This window comes from Leucopleurus acutus, assembly GCF_964270905.1.
Source record: "Leucopleurus acutus genome assembly, chromosome: 2".
Lineage (NCBI taxonomy): Eukaryota > Metazoa > Chordata > Mammalia > Artiodactyla > Delphinidae > Leucopleurus > Leucopleurus acutus.
The window spans coordinates 167,188,830-167,213,692 of record NC_139143.1 but is presented as its reverse complement, the minus strand read 5'-3'; the positions used below and the strand labels follow the sequence as shown (position 1 = coordinate 167,213,692).

Here is a 24,863-nt window from a genome sequence, read left to right as displayed (position 1 = left end):
GGAAGTTTTCCACTATAATCTCTTCAAGTATTTTCTCAGACCCTTTCTTTTTCTCTTCTTCTTCTGGGACCACTATAATTTGAATGTTGGTGTGTTTAATGTCATCCCAGAGGTCTCTGAGATCATCTTCAATTCTTTTCATTCTTTTTTCTTTATTCTGCTCCTCAGCAGTTATTTCCACCATTCTGTCTTCCAGCTCATTTATTCATTCTTCTGCCTCAATTATTCTGTTTTTGATTCCTTCTAGTGTATATTTCATTTCAGTTACTGTGTTGTTCATTTCTGTTTGTTCTTTAGTTCTTCTAGATCTTTGCTAAACATTTCTTGTATTTTCTCAACCTGTGCCCACATTCTATTTCTGAGATTCTGGATCATCTTTAGTATCATTATTATGAATTATTTTCAGGTAGATTGCTTATTTCCTCCTCATTTATTTGGTCTTGTAGGTTTTTACCTTGCTCCTTCATCTGTGACATATTCTTTTGCTGTCTCTTTTTTTTTTTTTATAAGTGGGATTGTGTTCCTGTCTTACTGATTGTTTGGCCTGAGGCTTCCAACACTGGAGTTTGTAGGCTGTTGGGTAGAGCTGGGTCTTGGTGCTGGGATGAGGACCTCCGGGAGACCTCATTCCGAAGAATATTCCCTGGGGTCTGAGGTTCTCTGTTAGTCCTGTGGTTCGGACTCGGAGCTCCCACTGCAGGAGCTTCGGCCTGACCCCCAGCTCATGAACCAAGATCCTGCAAGCTGCGTGGAGCAGCAGAAAGAAAAAAGGGGAGAACAATAACAAAGTAAAAAATAAAATTAGACTAGGAAACTAACAGATATGTTAGAAAGAATATAAAAATATAGACGAAACAACAACCAGAAGGTGAAACAGAACCACAATAGTAAAAAAGAGGAGGAGAAAAAAAATGGTGGAAAAGACCTTGGTTATGGAGGGCAAGGCCTAAGCAGGAGTGGGGGTTGGGTGGTGGGCGGGGTCTATGTTTAGGACCCACAGGGCTGGAAAAGGCTCTGGGGGGTGTGGTGGGTGGGGCTTAGGCTCAATGGAACAGACGGGGCCCAGGCCTGCCTCCCACCTCTGGTCTCAGAGGGCAGGGGACCCCAACTGGGAGCTCAGTAGGTTTCCTGGGCTCGAGTAGGCAGGGCCAATGCCCTCTGCTTCTTTCCTGCCTGCTCCTCTGTTCCTGGAGGGCCCCTCCTATTCTCCCCCACCCTGCCTCCCTCCTATGGCCCCAGGACCCACGCGGCCCAGAGGGGGCCTCTGAAGGCATAGGACCTGGCCCGAGAGCTGGGCAGACTTTTCTGCTGATTGGGTAGGGGATACGCTGGGCATGCTCCTCCCTGATCTGAGCCCCCAAGGGTCCATGCAAGTGTGGGAACACCTCCCACCTCTCAGCTGCCCCTCAGGGGCGCCAGTACCGTCTGGCCTCTACTTCTCCTTCCCCTCAGTCCCCCCACGTCCTACCAGTTCACTTGGGAGTTCCTCCCATCACCTTGGGCGTTGAAGTCCCCCACCAGCGTCCCATGGGTGCCCTAGTTGTGGGGAGACGTGAACTTCGCGTCTTCCCACACCACCATCTTGACTCTGCCCCTATAATAGTCATTTTAAACTTAACATTTCCAAAGTCAAATTCCTAATTTTCCTAAATCCGTTCTCCCACAGTCTTGGCATCATCCTTGATTTCTCTTTCTCCCACATCCCACATGAAACTCATAAGTTAATGTTTTAAGTTCTGTCTTCAAAATACATCAGGATCTACCCATGTTTTTCCCCATGGTGGTCCAAGCCAACATGACCACTCACCTGAGTTACTACAATATCTCCTTGCTTGTTTTTATGCTCTGGTCTCACCCGCTGAGAGCCCTAGCCATTCTGGTCTCAACATAGCAGCCTCAATGATTCTTTAATAGTATAAGTCAGATTATGTCACTCTTCTTATGAAAACCCTGTAATGACCCTGCATCTCACTCAGAGTAGCCAAAGTCCTTACAACGACCTCTCTGACCTCATCTTCTACAAACTCTCCTGGCTTTCCCCACCTCAGTCTCCTTGGCTCCCTGCTTTTCTTCTAACAGGCCAGGCAAGCTCCCACTCCAGGGCCTTTGCACTTGCTCTTCCTTCTGCCTACAGTGCCCTTCTCCAGGGAGCTGCATATGCAAATGTGCTCACATATCACCTCCTTGGAGAGGTCTTCCTGGTCCACCCTATTTAAAATTGCAGCTCCCTCCCCACCCCTGCTTCTCTCTAATCCCCTTTATTGCTTTATTTTTCTCCCTAGAACTCATTATTATAATACATACTATATATTTACTTTAAAAAGTGTCTTTTCTCTCCACAGCTCAGGGGTTTTATGTTTTGTTCACTGCTTATTCCCTAACACTTAGAATGATTATTCTTATTCCCTAACAGCCTTATTCTTATTCCCTAACACTTATTCCCTAACAGTTTAGCACATAGTAGGCTATCACTTGTTGGATGAATAAATGAAAACTACCATTGTGCTTCTGCCAACTTCTCTTTATCTTTGTAAAAGCTATGTTTGGTGTGTTTTGTTGCTCTAGTAATATAGCTTTTATTGTTTCAACATAATCTTGTTTAATCTCACTTAATAATTTGGTCTCAAATGCTATTTTTTTTTCTCCTCCTCTTTCACCTCCTTTTTGTTCTTCTTCTTACCAAGTTATGGTCTTTTTTCGCCCCCATTGTTGGAAAGACTTCAAAGTGTTTCTTTTTGTTTTAGGTTCCAAGTCATATTATCTGCTAAGAAAATAAGATGGGAGAACAGAGCTTCTAGGTGGCCTAGGAAAATTGTTTTGTCTCAGGCAAAAAGTTCCTATGGTGGTGACTCATATGTAAAGTGATTAGTATTGTAGCATTAACTTATGATTAGTAAAAATACACACACACACACACACACACACACACACACACACACACCCCTTCCAAGGTGGGGTAGAGCATACTAGGCAAAGGGAACAGTTATTGCAAAAGCCCTTGGGTAGAGGTGGGCCTGGCCCTTCTGATGAACAGAGAGAAGGCCAAGTATGGCTGAAAGAGAGAGAGAAAGAGGAAGAAAGACAGTTGTGTGTGCGATACCTGAGGATGGCGGTGAGGCAGGCAGGGCCAGCTCAGGGAGGACATTGTAGGTCAGAGTAAGACATTAAATTTTTATTCTATATGTGATGGGAAGCCATGGAAGGGCTTAAGCAGGAGAGTGATGTGACGGGTTTGTATTTTTAAAAGCTCACTCTGGATTCTATGTGGAAACTAGATTGCAGGGGGCAGGAGTGAAAGCAGAGAGGCAAGTCAGGATGTCATTGCCATCATCTAGGCGAGAGACAATGGCCACGTGATCTAGGAGCCTAGCGATGGAGATGGAGAGAAGCGGGCAGATTCAGGATGGGTTCTGATGTGGCTTCCACAGGGCTAGCTGTGGGGGGCGGTGGGGGAGCAAAGAGAAGAATCAGGAATGATTTTCAGGTTTGTAGATTGAACAACTAAGTGGATGGTGTCCTGCTATGTACTGAAACATCGCCTGAAAGGGAGATACTTGGAGGGGAGCTGGTTTGGGGGCAGGCAGAGCAGGGCAGGAAATAGAGTTTGTTTTGGCTAAGTTGTTTCAATTGCCTGTTTGACCTCCAAGTGAAGATGACAAATAGGCAATTGGATACAAGAGTCTGGAGCTGGGGAGAGACGTCAGCGGTGGTGATAGAGATTTGTAAACTCATCGGCAAATAGATGATATTTAAAAACCGTAAGACTGGATGAAATCATGTAGGGAGAGAGTACAGAGGAGAGAAGGGAGCTTGGGAGTCCCTGGGAACAAGCCCTTGTTAGACAAACAGGAGCCTGGGGAGAGCAGGTCTCCCAGGGCTGCGGCTCCAGATTGGGGGTCCAGTGGAGCAGACAAAGGTGATAAGTGACAACCATATGAATTGGTGGAATATGTAAGAATTCTCAGAGATCCTTGGGAAAGGGAACTCTGTAAGAGACCGGATTTCCTGAAGTCTTGCAGACTGAGGGTTCAGTTTATTGCTGCTTATGCATTAAAAGGAAGTGTGACCTGCTAGCAAGAGAAACAAGAGGACGTCTGGATCAATCCTCTTGTCATGGGCTTGTCACTCCCACCTACCATGAGCCTCCCTAGGGCAGGTGCCCTGACTCCTTTGCCTCTGTGCCCTGCTCAGAATAGCTGCTGCTTGAATGAGGGAATAGAATGAACGTCTAACAGGACTTGTACAAATTGTCTAAAAAGGAGACTGTCTAAATAATGAGATCTGCAAGCCAACAGGAGAGGGGACGCTGAGAAACCAGGACCAATGGCTCCCTACAGCCCAGCCTGCAAGCCCTCTTCGGCCATGAAACAGTGGCGCTCTTTGCTGCTCCTCCTGAGCAAGAGAATACTTGCTTCCCTCTCCAGAACGGTGGAGAAACCCATCCATCCCCAAGCAGAGCACCCTGCAGGCTCACAACACAGACAGGAAACATAAGGAGCAGAATTTCTCAGAAGTCCCCAAGGAAGGAAGATGGTGGTTTCTCCGCCCTCTGAGCTCCCTCAGCGGATCCTAGTGGATGGGCAGGGGGAGCATCAAAACCAGTAGTGGGGGGACCCGGGCTGAAAAGCAGATTTTAAAAGCAGTTTCTCTTCAAATCATCTTTCATACCACCTGATAAGCATCTTGATTCACCATGGCATTGGCAGCAGTAAAATGGGCTATATCAAGCAGAACTATCTTGAAACATTTATTTCCAATTCAAAATGGAGCCTTATATCGTGCTTGTCATAAAACTATGTATCCTTCTCTTCCAGATGACTATAATTACAAAGTAGAGCTTGCTTTGACATCTGATGGCAGGACAATAGTATGCTATCACCCTTCTGTGGACATTCCGTATGAGCACACAAAACCTATCCCTCGGCCAGATCCTGTGCAGAATAATGAAGAAACACATGATTTAGTGCTGAAAACCAGATTAGAAGAAAAAGGTGAACACTTAGAGCAAGGACCCATGATAGAACAACTTACCAAAATGTTCTTTACTACTAAGCACCGTTGGTATCCTCGTGGACAGTATCATAGACGTCATAGGAAACTGAATCCTCCAAAAGACAGATGATATTGAGGTTTTCAGGAATCAAAGAGAAATGTTATCCTGCGTCTCATTTGCCATTTGAGAAAATACAATTGGGTATATTCACTAATATGTTATATAGTAAAATAATAAAATGTCTTCTCATATTAAAAAAAACAAAAAAAACAGTACTGGGAAGGGAACTTGAGCAGATGTGGTTGGTGGTGGGAGTGGTGGGATGGGGTAAACTAGAGCTTCTGCCCCCTCCAAAGCTGACCTTTGGTTTAGTTCAGCCGGGAGTTCCCTTGGGATGCAGTGGCCTCGTCAGCCATGAGAGCATAGAAGCAGAGATATCTGTTTAGGAGGAAGAGGAAAGTTGAAGTAGAGATGAGAGAGAAACTTCTGGAAGTTCTCTGATGGCTTCACTTCCTGACTTCAGGCTTTCCCCAGGCCCAGCTGATTTAGGGTTCAATGAGATACCCCTACATCCTCCCAACAAATTGTGCCTGGGGTAGTCTGAGATGATTTTTGTTCCTGAACGCAAACAGAACCTCCACCAAGACAACAGAGTAGCCCAGGACTCTCTTGGCCTGGCCTCTTTCACTTTCCCAGAAGGGCTGGTGCTACGGCAGTACTACAGGGAGCTCTTCTCCAAAAGTTCTGTCCAGCTGCCCCTGGCTGGATTCCCATTTGTTCTGTGTATCAGTGAAAATATCTCCTCATCCTGTAACCCTTGTTTAGACTCCACTGTCTGTCCTTGTGATGTTTGGAATAACAGGAAACAAGGGCATCCTTCACTCAAGGCTGTCTGGGAATTACACCTGAAAACACCAAAGCCACAAAGGCAATTACAACAAAGGAACACACAGCCAAACCCCAACTGTCCCCTGGAAACCCAAATGGGGAAGTAATAACTAGGACATTCTCACCTTTGACAGAGGAAGAAATTAACTACCCTAGGGACCTTGGACAGGCCACTGAACTTCCTTGGCCCACAGTTCTCCATCTGGAGAATGTTGGTGGGGTTGGGAAAGCACACACAAACTAGGTCATGAGGATGAAAAGAGAGCGTAGTGTCTGGCACATAGTATGTTCTCAATAAATGTTAATTCTTCTTATTATTAAAAGAGATTCTGGATAGGCAAAAAAAGGGGATTCTGGGAAATAAAATACTTCCAGGTTTATATTGCTTGAAGTGCTTCTCAGTATGCCTGGCATATAGGAAGGTGTAAAAAATGGTAGCTATCTGTTTAATGTCAGGACAAGAACCGAAGCAAATTCAGGTGAGCCAAAGCCATTTGATTTGGTGGTGGTGGAGCTGGGGGTCAACTCTTTCTTCTTTCTGTTTAGAATTCTAGTGATGTTACCTGAATGTGGTTATGCGATAAAATAGCTGAAAATTTGTTTGATTAAACATTATATTTGCTGACCAGTTAACAACCCATAGAGAAGGCAATCACATGGGTTTGTCAGAAGTCCATCCTGCAGGAGGACAGGAGTGCCTAGGCAGGGGTGGGGAGGAAAAGGAGGTGGTGGAGATGTGATCGAGGGAAAGTATGGGGAGTAAGGGTCTGCTGAGCTTGGAGGCAGGAGAGATGGGTGAATGGAGAGAGAAAGGAGAAAGTCCCTCCAGAAAGTGGCCCCCTGTTGAAGGCAAAGGCATCTATTTTATTTTACGCCATGTCACATTATTTCATTTCATTTATTTATTTGCAAAGCTGGTTTCTCAGCTCTCTTTATTTCCAGAGCACTTCTCTGGGCAAGTACTAGCCAGACCACAGCATGAGAACTGAGGTCTGACTTCAGGCTCCTTCCATAAACTCCTCACAACCCAGCCCAGGGAAGGGAAGCTGAGATCCCTGTCCTAAATGTGTGTGTGGTACAGTGGGCCAGGAGGATGGCAGGAGGGGTCTTCTAGGCTCCAAGAGCTTCACTTCACTCCCCTTGGTTGGGAGTGAAGGCTGCTTGTTGTCACTAACACTCCATCCTCACCTGGCTCGACCATGACCCTGGGTGCTGATCCCAGCTCTGCCATCTGCCCTCTGTTTGGCCCTGGAAAATCCCCTTCTTCTTTCTGGGTCTCAGTTTCCCCATCTGAAAGGGGAGGTGTTGGACTGAATGAACTCAGAGGGCCTCTCCAGCTCAGTCTGTAAATATCTGAGGTGCTCGAATGACTAGGGAAAGGAAAGAGACAGGGGCAGGAATCCCAGAGCTTCTGATCAGATGCTGGCCCTCCACCCCCGACTTGAGGAATTAGGGTAAAGCAAGTTAATCTGGTTACTGTAACAAAGGGAAACTGAAGCAGTCCCATTCTAATAGTTCCTTTTTACCTGACTGCAAATTTTACTCTTCTCACTTTTAAATAGGAAAAGCCAGGTGGACAATCACCTAAAGGGTACAGTCTATAGTTTTGCATTCTAAAGGCTCTGGAGTATGACTGTCCTAAGGAGTGACACAGTCAAACGTTGACCCAGGGGTCATGGTGTATTATAATGATCTGCTATGTATCCCTCTCCCACTAGAGTGAGAGCCCTCCAGGGGCAGAGGCTAGGTCACATTTAGCTGCAAAACAGTAAAAAATATTAGTGGGTTGAGGGGCCTCCTTTTCATCCCTGACTCATGAACCAGTTGAGAAGTATGCCAAAGAATAAACTTTCATCTTTCCTACTGTAGAGCTGTTATTGGAGACTATGTCTTAGAGCTACAGACATAATAGTGAACACTAGTTTTATCCATCCATTTATAGACATTGCAAGGAATATGCACATCTCCCCATGTGGCGTCTGTTCTTATAAAACTTGGTGCACAAAGCAGATGTGAATATGTACTCCCAAAGGGAAAGGAAAGAGGAAGGCACAGAGCTCCACACACTCATGTTCTCTCCCAAACTCATGAATAATGTAAGTTGCATTTCTTCCTCCAGGAGGTGTGAAGGGGGGGGAGACCCAGGAGGGTTATACTAATGGGTTTCTCTACAAGGAAGGAGTGGGTAAGAAGCATTCTCCCCTAAGCACTCCGTTCTAGGCATGTATCATGAACTCAGTATGTTCACATAGGGCAGTGGATGTTTATCATCTTTTTGGCTGTCCAGTATCCAAGCCTCTTTCTATGTTTCTTTTTAAGGGAGAAAGTTCATCCAACCACAGAGAGGTAGAGCCTGCTTCTCACTATAGAAGATAAAAAATACCAGAGCTTGCATCTCAACCTCCCTTGAACTGTAGTGTAGACTCATGGACTATTATTTACCAATCTGATAAAACTGATTTTAAATCATAAGATAAGTGACATTAAAAAGTAGGGACCAAGAGATTGGTTCAAGATCGCAGAGTAGAAGGATGTGCTCTCACTCCCTCTTGCAAGGAAACCAAAATCACAACTAACTGCTGAACAATCATTGACAGGAAGACACTGGAACTCACCAAAAAAGATACCCCACATCCAAAGACAAAGGAGAAGCCTCAATGAGATGGTAGGAGGGGCAGCAATCACAAAATTAAATCCCATAACTGCTGGGTGGGTGACTCACAAACTGGAGAACACTTATACCACAGAAGTCCACCCACTGGAGTGAAGGTTCTGAGCCCCACGTCAGGATTCTGACCCTGGGGGTCTGGCAAGGGGAGGAGGAATTCCTAGAAAATCAGACTTTGAAGGATAGTGGGATTTGATTGCAGGACTTTGACAAGACTGGGGGAAACAGAGACTGCACTCTTGGAGGGCACACACAAAGTAGTGTGCGCATCGGGACCCAGGGGAAGGAGCAGTGACCCCATAGGAGACTGAACCAGACCTACCTGCTAGCGTTGGAGGGTCTCCTGCAGAGGCTGGGGCTGGCTGTGTCTTACCATGAGGACAAGGACACTGGCAGCAGAAGTTCTGGGAAGTACTCCTTGGCTTGAGCCCTCCCAGAGTCTGCCATTAGCCCCACCAAAGAGACTGGGTAGGCTCCAGTGTTGGGTCGCATCAGGCCAAACAACCAACAGAGAGGGAACCCTGCCCCACCCATCAGCAGACAAGTGGATTAAATTTTTACTGAGCTCTGCCCACCAAAGCAACAGCCAGCTCACCCACCACCAGTCTCTCCCATCAGGAAACTTGCACAAGCCTCTTAGATAGCCTCATCCACCAAGGGCAGACAGCAGAAGCAAGAAGAACAACAAACCTGCAGCCTGTGGAACAAAAACCACATTCACAGAAAGATAGACGAGATGAAAAGGCAGAGGGCTATGTACCAGATGAAGGAACAAGATAAAACCACAGAAAAACAACTAAGTGAAGTGGAGATAGGCAACCTTCCAGAAAAAGAATTCAGAATAATGATAGTGAAGATGATCCAGCACCCCGGAAAAAGAATGGAGGCAAAGATCAAGAAGATGCAAGAAATGTTTAACAAGGACCTAGAAGAATTAAAGAACAAACAGAGATGAACAATACAATAACTGAAATGAAAAATACACTAGAAGGCATCCATAGCAGAATGACTGAGGCAGAAGAACAGATAAGTGACCCGGAAGACAGAATGCTGGAATGCACTGCTGTGGAACAGAATAAAGAAAAAAGAATGAAAAGAAATGAAGACAGCCTAAGAGACCTCTGGGATAATATTAAACGCAACAACATTTGCATTATAGGGGTCCCAGAAGGAGAAGAGAGAGAGAAAGGACCTGAAGAAATATTTGAATAGATTATAGACGAAAATTTCCCTAACACGGGAAAGCAAATAGCCACCCAAGTCTAGGAAGCACAGAGAGTCCCAGGTAGGATAAACCCAAGGAGAAACACACTGAGACACATAGTAATCAAATTGGCAAAAATTAAAGACAGAAAAATTATTGAAAGCAGCAAGGGAAAAACAACAAATAACATACAGGGGAACTCCCATAAAGTTAACAGCTGATTTCTCAGCAGAAACTTTACAAGACAGAAGGGAGTGGCATGACATACTTAAAGTGATGAAAGGGAAGAACCTAGAACCAAGATTACTCTACCTGGCAAGGATTTCGTTCAGATTTGATGGAGAAATTAAAAGCTTTACAGACAAGCAAAAGCTAAGAGAATTCAACACCACCAAACCAGCTCTGCAACAAAGGCTAAAGGAACTTCTCTAAGTGGGTAACACAAGAGAAGAAAAGGACCTACAAAAACAAACCCAAAACATTTAAGAAAATGGTAATAGGAACATACATATTGATAATTGCCTTAAACGTGAATGGATCAAATGCTCCAACCAAAAGACACATGCTCCCTGAATAGATACAAAAACAAGACCCATATATATGCTGTCTACAAGAGACCCACTTCAGACCTAGGGACACATTCAGACTGAAAGTGAGGAGATGGAAAAAGATAGTCCATGCAAATGGAAATCCAAAGAAAGCTGGAGTAGCAATGCTCATATCAGATAAAATAGACTGTCAAATAAAGAACATTACAAGAGACAAAGAAGGACACTACATAATGATCAAGGGATCAATCCAAGAAGAAGATATAACAATTATAAATATATATGCACCCAACATAGGAGCACCTCAATACATAAGGCAACTGCTAACATCTATAAAAGAGGAAATCGACAATAACACAATAATAGTGGGGGAATTTAACACCTCACTTACACCAATGGACAGATCATCCAAACAGAAAATTAATAAGGAAACAAGAGCTTTAAATGACACAATAGATCAGATAGATTTAATTGATATTTATAGGACATTGCATCCAAAAACAGCAGATTGCACTTTCTTCTCAAGTGCACATGGAACATTCTCCAGGATTGATCACATCTTGGGTCACAAATCAAGCCTCAGTAAATGTAAGAAAATTGAAATCATATCAAGCATCTTTTCTGACCACAATGCTATGACATTAGAAATGAATTACAGGGACAAAAATGTAAAAAACACAAACACATGGAGGCTAAACAATACATTACTAAATAAGCAAGAGATCATTGAAGAAATCAAAGAATAAATCAAAAAATACCTAGAGACAAATGACAATGAAAACATGACTATCCAAAACTTATGGGATGCAGCAAAAGCAGTTCTAAGAGGGAAGTTTATAGCTATACAAGCCTACCTGAAGAAACAAGAAAAATCTCAAATAATCTAACCTTACACCTAAAGGAACTAGAGAAAGAAGAACAAACAAAACCTAAAGTTAGCAGAAGGAAAGAAATCATAAAGATCAAAGCAGAAATAAATGAAATAGAAGCAAAGAAAACAATAGCAAAGATCAATAAAACTAAAAGCTGGTTCTTTGAGAAGAAAAACAAAATTGATAAACCATTAGCCAGACTCATCAAGCAAAAGAGGGAGGGCTTCCCTGGTGGCGCAGTGGTTGAGAGTCCGCCTGCCGATGCAGGGTACGTGGGTTCGTGCCTGGGTCCGGGAAGATGCCACATGCCACAGAGCGGCTGGGCCCATGAGCCATGGCCACTGAGCCTGCACGTCCAGAGCCTGTGCTCTGCAACGGGAGAGGCCACAGCAGTGAGAGGCCCGTGTACCGCACAAAAAAAAAAAAAAAAAAAGAAAAAAGAAAAAAAGAAAAGAAAAAGAGGGAAAGGACTCAAATCAATAAAATTAGAAATGATAAAGGAGAAGTTACAACAGACACCGCAGAAATACAAAGCATCCTAAGACACTACTACTAGAAGCTCTATGCCAATAAAATGGACAACCTAGAAGAAATGGACAAATTCTTAGAAAGGTATAACCTTCCAAGACTGAACCAGGAAGAAATAGAAGATATGAACAGACCAATCACAAGTAATGAAATTGAACCTGTGATTTAAAATCTTCCAACAAACAAAAGTCCAGGACCAGATGGCTTCACAGGTGAATTCTATCAAACATTTAGAGAAGAGCTAACACCCATCCTTCTCAAACTCTTCCAAAATATTGCAGAGGAAGGAACACTCCCAAACTCACTCTATGGGGCCACCATCACCCTGATACCAAAACCAGAAAAAGATATCACAAATAAAGAAAATTACAGACCAATATCACTGATGAATATAGATGCAAAAATCCTCAACAAAATATTAGCAAACAGAATCCAACAACACATTAAAAGGATCATACACCATGATCAAGTGGGATTTATCCCAGGGATGCAAGGATTCTTCAGTATATGCAAATCAATCAATGTGATACACCATAGTAACAAATTGAAGAATAAAAACCATATGATCATCTTAATAGATGCAGAAAAAGCTTTTGACAAAATTCAACACTGATTTATGATAAAAACTCTCCAAAAAGTGGGCAGAGAGGGAACCTACCTCAACATAATAAAGGCCATATATGACAAACCCACAGCCAACATCATTCTCAATGGTGAAAAACTGAAAGCATTTCCTCTAAGATCAGGAACAAGACAAGGATGTCCACTCTTGCCACTATTATTCAACATAGTTTTGGAAGTCTTAGCCATTGCAATCAGAGAAGAAAAAGAAATAAAAGGAATACAAATTGGAAAAGAAGAAGTAAAGCTGTCACTGTTTGCAGATGAGATGATACTATACCTAGAGAATCCTAAAGATGCCACCAGAAAACTACTAGAGCTAATCAATGAACTTGGTAAAGTCACAGGATACAAAATTAATGCACAGAAATCTCTTGCATTCCTATACACTAATGATGAAAAATCTGAAAGAGAAATTAAGGAAACACTCCCATTTACCATTGCAACAAAAAGAAGAAAATACCTAGGAATAAACCTACCTAGGGAGAAAAAAGACCTGTGTGCAGAAAACTATAAGACACTCTTGAAAAAAATTAAAGATGATTCCAACAGATGGAGAGATATGCCATGTTCTTGGATTGGAAGAATCAATATTGTGAAAATGACTATACTACCCAAAGCAATCTACAGATTCAATGCAATCCCTATCAAATAAGCAATGGCATTTTTTACAGAACTAGAACAAAAAGTCTTAAAATTTGTATGGAGACACAAAAGACCCCGAATAGCCAAAGCAGTCTTGAGGGAAAAAACGGAGCTGGAGGAATCAGGCTCTTGGACTTCAGACTATACTACAAAGCTACAGTAACCAAGACAATACTGTACTGGCACAAAAACAGAAATATAGATCAATAGAACAGGATAGAAAGCCCAGAGATAAAACCACGTACCTATGGTCAACTAATCTATGACAAAGGAGGCAAGGATATACAATGGCAAAAAGACAGTCTCTTCAATAAGTGGTGCTGGGAAAACTGTACAGCTACATGTAAAAGAATGAAATTAGAACACTCCCTAACACCATACACAAAAATAAACTCAAAATGGATTAGAGACCTAAATGTAAGACCAGACACTATAAAACTCTTAGAGGAAAACATAGGAAGAACACTCTTTGACATAAATCACAGCAAGATCTTTTTTCATCCACCTCCTAGAGTAATGGAAATAAAAACAAAAATAAACAAATGGGACCTAATGAAAGTTAAAAGTGTTTGCAAAGCAAAGGAAACTACAAACAAGACAAAATGACAACCCTCAGAATGGGAGAAAATATTTGCAAACGGATCAATGGACAACAGATTAATCTCCAAAATATATAAACAGCTCATGCAGCTCAATATTAAAAAAAACAAACAACCCAATCTAAAAATGGGCAGAAGACCTAAGTAGACATTTCTCCAAAGAAGAAATACAGTTGGCCAAGAAGCACATGAAAAGCTGCTCAACATCACTAATTATTAGGGAAATGCAAATCAAAACTACAATGAGGTATCACCTCACACCAGTTAGAATGGGCATCATCAGAAAATCTACAAACAACAAATGCTGGAGAGGGTGTGGAGAAAAGGGAACCCTCTTGCACTGCTGGTGGGAATGTAAATTGATACAGCTACTAAGGAGAACAGTATGGAGGTTCCTTAAAAAACTAAAAATGGAATTATCATATGACCCAGCAATCCCACTACTGGGCATATACCCAGAGAAAACTGTAATTCAAAAAGACACATGCACCCCAATGTTCATTGCAACACTATTTACAATAGCCAGGTCATGGAAGCAACCTTAATGCCCATCGACAGATGAATGGATAAAGAAGATATGGTGTCACTGTTTGCAGATGACATGATCCTATACATAGAGAACCCTAAAGATGCTACCAGAAAACTACTAGAGCTAATCAATGAATTTGGTAAAGTGGCAGGATACAAAATTAATGCACAGAAATCTCTGGCATTCCTATATACTAATGATGAAAAATCTGAAAGTGAAATCAAGAAAACACTCCCATTTACCATTGCAACAAAAAGAATAAAATATCTAGGAATAAACCTACCTAAGGAGACAAAAGATCTGTATGCAGAAAATTATAAGACACTGATGAAAGAAATTAAAGATGATACAAATAGATGGAGAGATATACCATGTTCTTGGATTGGAAGAATCAACATTGTGAAAATGACTCTACTACCGAAAGCAATCTATAGATTCAATGCAATCCCTATCAAACTACCACTGGCATTTTTCACAGAACTAGAACAAAAAATTTTGCAATTTGTATGGAAACACAAAAGACCCCGAATAGCCAAAGCAATCTTGAGAACGAAAGAAGGAACTGGAGGAATCAGGCTCCCAGACTTCAGACTATACTACAAAGCTACAGTTATCAAGACGGTATGGTACTGGCACAAAAACAGAAAGATAGATCAATGGAACAGGATAGAAAGCCCAGAGATAAACCCACGCACATATGGTCACCTTATCTTTGACAAAGGAGGCAGAAATGTACAGTGGAGAAAGGACAGCCTATTCAATAAGTGGTGCTGGGAAAACTGGACAGCTACATGTAAAAGTATGAAATTAGATCACTCCCTAACACCGTACACAAAAATAAGCTCAAAATGGATTAAAGACCTAAATGTAAGGCCAGAAACTATCAAACTCTTAGAGGAAAACATAGGCAGAACACTCTATGACATAAATCACAGCAAGGTCCTTTTTGACCCACCTCCTAGAGAAATGGAAATAAAAACAAGAGTAAACAAATGGGACCTAATGAAACTTAAAAGCTTTTGCGCAGCAAAGGAAACCATAAAGAAGACCAAAAGACAACCCTCAGAATGGGAGAAAATATTTGCAAATGAAGCAACTGACAAAGGATTGATCTCCAAAATTTATAAGCAGCTCATGCAGCTTAATAACAAAAAAACAAACAACCCAATCCAAAAATGGGCAGAAGACCTAAATAGACATTTCTCCAAAGAAGATATACAGAGTGCCAACAAACACATGAAAGAATGCTCAACATCACTAATCATGAGAGAAATGCAAATCAAAACTACAATGAGATATCATCTCACACCAGTCAGAATGGCCATCATCAAAAAATCTAGAAACAATAAATGCTGGAGAGGGTGTGGAGAAAAGGGAACCCTCTTACACTGTTGGTGGGAATGTAAATTGATACAGCCACTGTGGAGAACAGTATGGAGGTTCCTTAAAAAGCTACAAATAGAACTACCATATGACCCAGCAATCCCACTACTGGGCATATACCCTGAGAAAACCATAATTCAAAAAGAGTCATGTACCAAAATGTTCATTGCAGCTCTATTTACAATAGCCCAGAGATGGAAACAACCTAAGTGTCCATCATCGGATGAATGGATAAAGAAGATGTGGCACATATATACAATGGAATATTACTCAGCCATAAAAAGAGACGAAATTGAGCTATTTGTAATGAGGTGGATAGACCTAGAGTCTGTCATACAGAGTGAAGTAAGTCAGAAAGAGAGAGACAAATACCGTATGCTAACACATATATATGGAATTTAAAAAAAAATGTCATGAAAAACCTAGGGGTGAAACAGGAATAAAGACACAGACTTACTAGAGAATGGACTTGAGGCTATGGGGAGGGGGAAGGGTAAACGGTGACAAAGCGATAAAGAGGCATGGACATATATACACTACCAAACGTAAGGTAGATAGCTAGTGGGAAGCAGCCGCATAGCACAGGGAGATCAGCTCGGTGCTTTGTGACCGCCTGGAGGGGTGGGATAGGGAGGGTGGGAGGGAGGGAGACGCAAGCGGGAAGAGATATGGGAATATATGTATATATATAACTGATTCATTTTGCTGTGAAGCTGAAACTAACATACCATTGTAAAGCAATTATACTCCAATAAAGATGTTAAAAAAAAAAAAAAGAAGATATGGTACCTATATACAATGGAATATTACTCAACCATAAAAAGGAACGAAATTGGGTCATTTGTAGAGACGTTGATGAATGTAGAGAATGTCATACAGAGTGAAGTAAGTCAGAAAGAGAAAAACAAATATCGCATATTAATGCATATATGTGGAACTTAGAAAAATGGTACAGATGAACCGGTTTGCAGGGCAGAAATTGAGACACAGATGTAGAGAACAAATGTATGGACACCAAGGGGGGAAAGCAGTGGCAGGTGGGAGTGGCGGTGTGATGAATTTGGAGATTGGGATTGACATGTATACACTGATGTGTATAAAATGGATGACTAATAAGAACCTGTTCTATAAAAAAATAAATAAAATAAAATTCGAAAAAAATGTAGGGACCGAACAGAATCCCTTTTTGGTAAAGGGGTGGCCATAAGTCTGGTTCTCAATCCCCCACCCCCTAAAGAATCCATGAGGGCTTCCCTGGTGGCGCAGTGGTTGAGAGTCTGCCTGCCGATGCAGGGGACACAGGTTCGTGTCCCGGTCCGGGAGGATCCCACGTGCCGCGCAGCGGCTGGGCGCTTGAGCCATGGCCGCTGAGCCTGCGCATCCGGAGCCTGTGCCCCGCAACGGGAGAGGCCACACAGTGAGAGGCCCGCGTACCGCAAAAAAAAAAAAAAAAAAAAAAAAAGAATCCATGAGCTACCCCAAATCCTTTCCATAAGCTTCTTTTCTGCTTTGATCAACTAAAGTCAGTTTCTGTTGCATATAATTAAACCCTGACTGATGCAGAGGTGTGTACAGGGAGTGGGTGTAAACAACAGACCCTCAGGAAAAGAAGAAGAATCTGAAGATTGGTTAGTGGGCCTGTTGGGATCAAGGGCAGTGAAAATCCAGCTTTAAACAATGGGACTCTGACAGATCAGACATACAATGGTGAAAGAGTCAGTTAAATGAAAACTTCCAGGCACATAAAATGAAGTGCCCATTGAAAGCAAGGCTCTAAGAGGCTGAGTGGCTATTCTATAGAACAATGAGGGGCATATAGACTTCAAGCTCCTATACGAATTTCTCAGCTCAAGTGTCCACCTAAAAACTAAGGACTTTTTATGACTGTGATGGAAGAATCTCACCTTTCTTGCAGAGGCAGGAACAGGGGAAGAGGTGTATTACTTGGGCCAACCAGGTCAATCAGTGGGAAGCCAGAACTATAGCAGGTCTGCTCTACTGGAGCTGGAATCATGGAAGTGTTGTGGCTGGTGGTGGTGGTTCTACCAAAGCAGAGAAGGAGGGGGAAAAATATCTCAGCTTCTCCCTTTCTCTTGCCCTCCAACCTCTTAACTCACACAGAAGTCAGAAAACATGACTTACTTATATCAGTTTACCTGTGATATGGAACAGAGGAGGGGAAGGAGAAGAACGGACATGAGAAACAGATTCAGACATGATACAAATGGAAGGTCATCTTTTCCACAGTCTAGAGATATATAACTACTGTCAGATTCCAGTGTACCTAGAAGGCAATTACAAAGTCAAACCCAATAGGAGAGGCAAATAAGGGTAAATGTTTTTTGATTTGTATTGGCAAAATCTAAAGCATACATGTTGAAATAGACCCTGAGAGTGCTTGCTAGACCAAGGAGGGAGCAAAATAATTTTAGATTATACTGAATTTATTTGTATGGATCCTTTACCAGAGGTCCTTCAATAGGCTAGCTTGAGTAGCCAGAAGACTTCCAATTATTTGTTTGTTTGTTTGGGTGAATCTCGGACTAAAGAGTGGTCTACTAAACAAAGTTAAAGGTCATAAATTCCTTGGTATAAAATAGAGTTTGGAGAAGGGATAGAGAGGGGAGATTGGAATACTGAGGACACTTCCATGTTCAATGTTTTCTCCACCCACTAACTGAATTTCTAGAATCGTTCCAGAAGACAATCCTTTATTGAAAGTGTTGAGAAATACATTAGTGAGGGAAACACTGTCATCTTTGAAAAATACTATCATGGCTATTCTCTGTTTAGGCCGAGGATTGTCATAGGATGCTGCAGTTGAAATGGGCTCCCTGATTTCAATAGGGCTACCAGGATCCTAGGGTGGCAGACTCCAAGCAGTAGCACTAAAGGCAAGGTGGACATGGTTACCAAATAGGCACAAGAAAATAATTCAGATGCTAGATGAATAATAAATGCTCACTACTATCTACCTCTTTGCCTGTCCATTGACATAACTCCTTTTCCTAATACTTACACTTCAAAATAAAGCTTCCACCAACTATAACACAACCAACCATTAAAAAACAAAACCAAACCCGGTAATGTATTCCAATTATCTTCAAAAGATTCAGTCTAAATCTCACCAGTAACTGCATGTCTACAGTCTGTGGGTGATGGTCACCCCTCTGATAACTGCTATTTTGTCTAAAAATTCTATAATCTGAGCAATAAATTGTAAAATTAACCACCACCACCACCACACTATCAATAATGAAGGAAAGAAGAGAAAAATTACTTTAAAATAGATAAATTGCTGCATTTTATTGAATCTAAGAATCAGTTGTAAAATAACCTCTTATTTTATGTACCATCAAGGAAAATGATCCATTAAATGACGACACAATACTTTCTCATCACTTATAATTTAGAGCTATTTTATAATTATTTAATGTAGATATAGATTTTTATCTTATATAACTTTATGCATACAAAAATTAAAATATAAGAAGAATATATTGATTATGGCATTCCTCAGACATCTTCATATTTATAGTCCTACCCTGAATTCCTCCCACATTATTTCTCCAACAAAGATTACTTGCCCTACTGCTTTCTTTCCATGCTTTTTTTTCTGAACATAGAATAACTTTTCATTTCAATGTGGAATTGTACTGCAATATTTTAGAAGGCATTTTAAAGGACAATTAAACTAAAATGAGTATTATCAACAATATCCATAACTCAAATGCAGTTATAATAATGTGAACTGCCATGACCAAGTAAGCATATGTGCATATAGTAACTATACCATGAATGTTGACTGGTTACCAGCAATAGCGAGATAATCAATTTTAGGATGGTGATCAATTTCAAATTTGATCGATTTCAAAGGTGTTGAAACGTGAAAAAAATGAGCATCTTAGAACTGATGAAACACAATAGTTAATGTAAAACACACATGACACTACAAGGAAGAAAATACAGATCTGTAGTTATAGTTCTTTCTTTTCTGGTGGTATATTTTACTTCTGTTCTCCATTAACCCTTTCATGTTCTATTTAGCTTAATCCAGCACCTCAACTGCTGTTGTTTGTTTGTCTGCTTGTTTGTTTTATCCAGTAGGGTAACCAAAATCTTCATTCTTGAGGATTTTGAGTCATTGGTGGCTCTACCAACATAGGGTTACTGTAATGGCAATCCTTGTCTTTTTTCCTGCTTTTGTAATGGGTCACTTTATGTAATTTTCCTTTAGCTACCCATAAGATTTTCTCTTTATCAATTATTTTCAACATTTTGACACTCTTATTGTGGTTTTCTTTGTGTTCATTATCTTTAGGTTTTCTTGAAATTCATGGCATAATGGGTTTATAGTTTTCATTAAATTTGGAAGAATTTTGGTTATTTCTTCACACTCCCCCTCCCCTTTTTCCCCTTGGGACTCCAATTACACATATGTTAGACTGTTTGGTGTTTTCCTACAGGTCATTGAGGTTTTGTTCCTTTTCTCCTGACTTTATCTTTCTGTATTTCACTTAGGATAGTTTCTATTTCTAGGTCTTCAAGTTCACTATTTTCTTCTTGGTGTGGAATATGCTATTAATCCTATCTCATGGACTTTTCATTACAGATTTTGAAATTTTCAGTTCCAGAACTTCCTTCCTTCCTGTGAGGTCCTCTCATGTTGGATTTTTGACTCGATTGAATGTCATTGTTTCTCTCAAGGCAGCTGACCCTATAAGACTCTCTCTCCTTCCAGGTTCTGGTAACTTCTCCCAGTCCTTATCCCTTCAGTTCTAGCAGTGTTGATAGCTTCTATGATTGCTAGCCCCGGGTTCCTACACTACCCCTTGTAGTATTCCTAAGCACTGCTAACACCTTGTGATTAGGCTCTTTGCATACAAACCTCTTAGAAGAATCCTCATTTAAGATGCTGTTTCCTGTTGAGACCCTGACCAATGCACTGGTGTGTTAGAAAGTTTTTAAAGTATTTAGTTTCCAGTATCTTTGCTAAACATACTTTAGTTTTAATAGTTTATTTCTAGAAATTCTTGAATTTCCTATGTAGACAATCATAGCATCTTATAAATGGTGACCCTTTTGTTTTTTTAAAATACTTATGATTTTATAATTTTATTTTCTGTTCTTTTTCTTTCTTATTTTTCTAGATAAAACCTCCATTATCATGTTAAACAGAAGTAACTATAGTTGTCTCATTCCTGTAATGTGATGCAGGTGATGGTTCACCATTAATAATTATACTTATTATAGATCTGGGGTAGATACCCTTTTATAAGTCAAGGAATTTTTCTTCTCTTTGAATTTATTATTTTAAAAAGTCATGATCAGGTATTGCATTGTATTGAATGGTTTACGGCATTGTTTGAAATAATCGTAAAGCTCCTTTCTTTTCCTTGTTCTGCTCTCCCTTGGGGTCTTGCCTCCATTCTGGTAGTGGCAAATCAAGGTCAAGGACTCAGAGACTGTTCTTCTTAGCTCCAGCCTGGAAGGGCAGGAATGGAGCCCTATGGGTCCTCTTGGGTAAATTTTGGGCTTCTTGGAATCTTCCGTGTGGAGCATTACAAGATGCCCATGAAGGCCTCATTTTAATGTATTATTTTGCTTACAAAACAACTGCTTAAAAAAATCCTGATTTATTCAAGACCTCCTTTCTGTTGGAGTTAGGAGAGGAATTAGTAAAGAGAGTGTTGAGGAGAGAAACCTGTATGTATATTGCAGCAATCTTATGAAGTAGGTTATCTGTATGCTTGGCTTACAGGTGAGGAAACTGAAGCCCAGAGAGGGGACATGCACTGCTCAGGACAATGGCAGAGATCCTGGACCTCTGATGCCATACCTTGTGCTCACAAACACTGCTTGCTTCCTCACAACAGGGAAGTGAGACGTAGGTCTCACCTCCCACAAGTGTGCTTCTTTCTGTCTTTGCCTGACCCTTGGATCCTCAGTTCTAAGCATCTCTGAGTCTAGCCCCACCCTCCCAGCAGTTCTTCAGTTTGGAAGCATTGTGGCCCTCCGACCCTGCTTCCAGACCCTCCTGGGGTTCTGTGTATCCTGTCAGTGTTATGAGTGTTGTGTATGTATGTGTGCAGGGAGGGGATAGGGTCTGGGTTCCTCTCTGGAAAAGGGATGGGAGCAGAGAGGGGGGTTCTGATTCTGTTTTCTCTGTGGACCAGGCTTGGTGCTGAGATGGGACGGGCACTTGCTGTTGCCTGGTCTGCTCCTATCCCTTCTGTGACCGCAGGCTGGACAGCTTCCAACTGCCTGGTGACTGAAGACTCCCGGCTGCCTCTGGTCTCCCTCTTCTTCCTGATCTGCCCTTTGGACTCCAGCCTGCCCCTCCTTGTGGCATGCTCCTCAGTGACCAACCTGACACAGACCCTGGAGGCTGTGCCCCATAGTGAGGAGGGGCTCTGTCTCTCTGGTTCCACTTCTGTTCTGTGCCTGGATGACTTCTCCCACTTCCCTGGGCTCAAGGTCCTGGGGCTGAGTCTGCATCTCACCCAGCTCCTGCCAGGAGCTCTTGGCAGCTCGGGACAGCTGCAGCAGCTCTTCTTCACAGGCCCCTATACAGTTTACCTCTTCCTACCCCTGATGGCAACCTAAGCTCCCTCCAGGCCTCGCTTTCTTGGGCCCCTGCCTGGCTGGGAACACGGGTGTCCAGTTTTCTCCCGGTCTACGGCGGCTGAGTGTCAAGTATAGTTGCCTTCAGAATGTGGGGGAGCTGGCGGACATCTTCCCAGACCCAGTGCATGGCCCCTCCTTTGGCGATGCCTGGCTTCTGGAGATCTGGACCTGTCATTCAACAGTCAGCTGAAGATGGCCAGTCCCGGGGCCCTCCAGGGGCTCAAGCTGGGGACCACACAAAGATGAAGGCAGCTGCAGTGGTGGGACTGGGGCTGCAGAGCCTGGACACCCTGTCTGTGATCAATGCCGACACGGCCCAGCTGCCTGCTGGGGCAGTTGCACACTTCGAGCTGCAGGAGCTGAATTTGGCATCCACTCTTGTAGGGCACATAGCTCCGGAGGCCCTGGCTTCCTGCCACAGCCTGAAGAGCTTGGGTCTTAAGAGCAGTGGCCTGATGACTAACCTGCCTCCAGGTTTCCTGGAGGCCATGCCCAGCCTTCAGAAACTGAACTTGAGTAGGAACCAACTGCAAGTACCATGCTGGGCACGCACGAGACAGAGGCTGTCAAGACTGCGGGCCCTGGATCTGTCCAACAATGGACTGCACACCCTGTCCCCAGTCGCCTTCTCATGCTGCCCCAGCTGTGGGAGCTGCTCCTTCAGGGAAACCAGCTGATTTGTCTGCAGGGCCAGGCATTCCAGGGCTTAAGGAGGCTGGGGAAGTTGGACTTGGCCAAGAATCCACTGGGAGACCTGGGCAAGGGCTGGTTGGCTCTGCTGCCTGCAGTAACTGCCCTAAGCCTGCTGGATACCTGCATGGTGCTGGGCTCAGCCTTGGGCTTCCAGGGCGTCTGCATACCTTGAACCTGCAGCTCCCCTCTGGCCCTTCTGAGGTAATGTTATCCCTGCCCATGAGCTTGACCAGCTTGGAGTTTCATGCGGTCTCAGGCAGGAAGCCTGGGATTCTGGCTTCTAATGTCTTTCCAGTCTTGCAGACCTTGACTCTAAAAGGCTGGGGATTGCAGCTGGGGACCTGGAATGTCACCGAGATCTTCCCTGCCCTTTGCCAACTCTCCCTGCTTAGTGATAGCTTGCTTGCAGGCCCTCTGTTCCCAGGACACCTCCAACCTTTTCCTCCGGCAGCTCTCCAGGCTCTGGTATCAGAAGGTAAGGGGGGACGGGCACAGCCCCAAGCCCTGCTGCATCACGGGGCTGTCCAGCCTATGGGAGCGGAAGCCACAGGCACTTCAGTCCCACGCCCAGCCCTGCTCAGTGCTGCTTGAGGAGCTGCTGGGTGAGCTGCCCAGGGCAGGTGTTGCATCTGGTCAAAATGGGGTTAGAGACACTGTCTGCTGCTGCTTTCCAGGTCCTAGTGCTAGACTGGGAGGCAGGCCTCATGCTAGATGGCAGCCTCCAGGAGCAAAGTCCCCAGATACCCCAATACAGTAAGTCCCCTACATACAAACAAGTTCTGTCCCGAGAGCATGTTTGTAAGTCCAATTTGTTCCTAAGTCCAACAAAGTTAGCCTAGATACCCAACTAACACAACTGGCTACATAGTACTGTACTGTAATAGGTTTATAATGCTTTTCACACAAGTAATACATAAAAAACAAACACAAAAAATAAAGAAAACATTTTTAATCTTCCAGTACAGTACCTTGAAGAGTACAGTGGTACAGTACAACAGCTGGTGTACAGGGGCATCGGGTGAACAGGCAAGAAGAGTTACTGACTGGAGGAGGGAGAGGAGGTGGGAGATGGTAGAGCTGAAGGATCGTCAGCTATAGGAGATGGAGGGCGAGCTGCAGTTTCACTCACGCCTGACGCTGATGGCACAGGTTCTGGTTCCTTGCTGGATTCAATTCTATCTACCCTCTTGAAAAAATGATCCAGTGATGTCTGGGTAGTAGCTTTTTTTTTCTCATCATAGATGACACGGTAGCACTGGATTGCATTCTGAACGGCTGCTGAAACCTTCGTGTACCGTCCTACGTTCAGGCGCTGTGCCTCAAAAACTAACAGTGCCTCCTGAAATAAAGAAAATCCCCTTGCCATTTCCTGCGTCGTGAATCTTTTCGGTTCTTCAGTCACTTCTTCTTCCTCTTGTGTCTCTTCGTCCTTTCTCTGGGCCTCCAATTCCATCACGTCTGCATTAGTAAGCTCCTCGTGTTGCACAGCTGCTTCTGCTGATCTCCTTGCCCTTCTTACAGGAAGCCAGGAACTCCTGGATCCTCCATCTTGTTCAGGGCTTGGCTTCAGGGTCCGAGGAGTCAGAGGGGTGAGGGCAGGAGGTTCCTTTATGATGTGTTTGTGTCCCACTGAAGGCAAGACCGGAGCTGGGTGACTGGCGAGCTGCTGCCTACTCTGGAGGGCCGCCCTCCGATGGGCCGGGGGCTGTGCTTCTGTCTCCTTGAGTGGGATTTTGAGCCAGGCAAGGACGTGGATGACAAGGTGGCAGATGGCATGGCAGGGAGCTGGGTCACGCTCTGTGTGCTGAGTCGCCAGGCCCTGCACACCCCACGCTGCTGCCTGGACCTCTGCCTGGCTGCCTTCCTCCTGCTGGCTGCCCCCCACCCCCCAGGGCTGCTGCTGGTCTTCCTGGAGCTGGTCTCCCGCCACCAGCTCCCTTGTTGCTCTAGGCTGTCCTGGCTGCTCTGCAGAGGAGACTACTGCATGTGGCCCAAGGAAGATGAAAGAAAGGACGAGTTCTGGGCTTGGTTGGGGAGCAGGTTGGGGCAGCCTGGGTTGGGCTAG

The 24,863-nt window shown here is 43.3% G+C and overlaps 1 protein-coding gene and 1 pseudogene across 2 annotated transcripts; both read left to right on the top strand.

Annotated features, from left to right (window-relative positions):
• The first annotated feature begins 4,631 nt into the window (after positions 1–4,631).
• On the top strand, positions 4,632–5,257 carry LOC309979072 (large ribosomal subunit protein mL42-like). The gene has a single exon (XM_082865650.1). It carries the CDS (start codon positions 4,694–4,696, stop codon positions 5,120–5,122), a length of 429 nt encoding a protein of 142 aa, XP_082721776.1. The 5' UTR covers positions 4,632–4,693; the 3' UTR covers positions 5,123–5,257.
• Positions 5,258–5,598: 341 nt separating this feature from the next.
• On the top strand, positions 5,599–24,863 carry LOC309958263 (toll-like receptor 12; annotated as a pseudogene). Its single transcript has 3 exons — positions 5,599–5,803; positions 21,655–23,551; positions 24,270–24,863. The product of its transcript is annotated as a toll-like receptor 12 (transcript).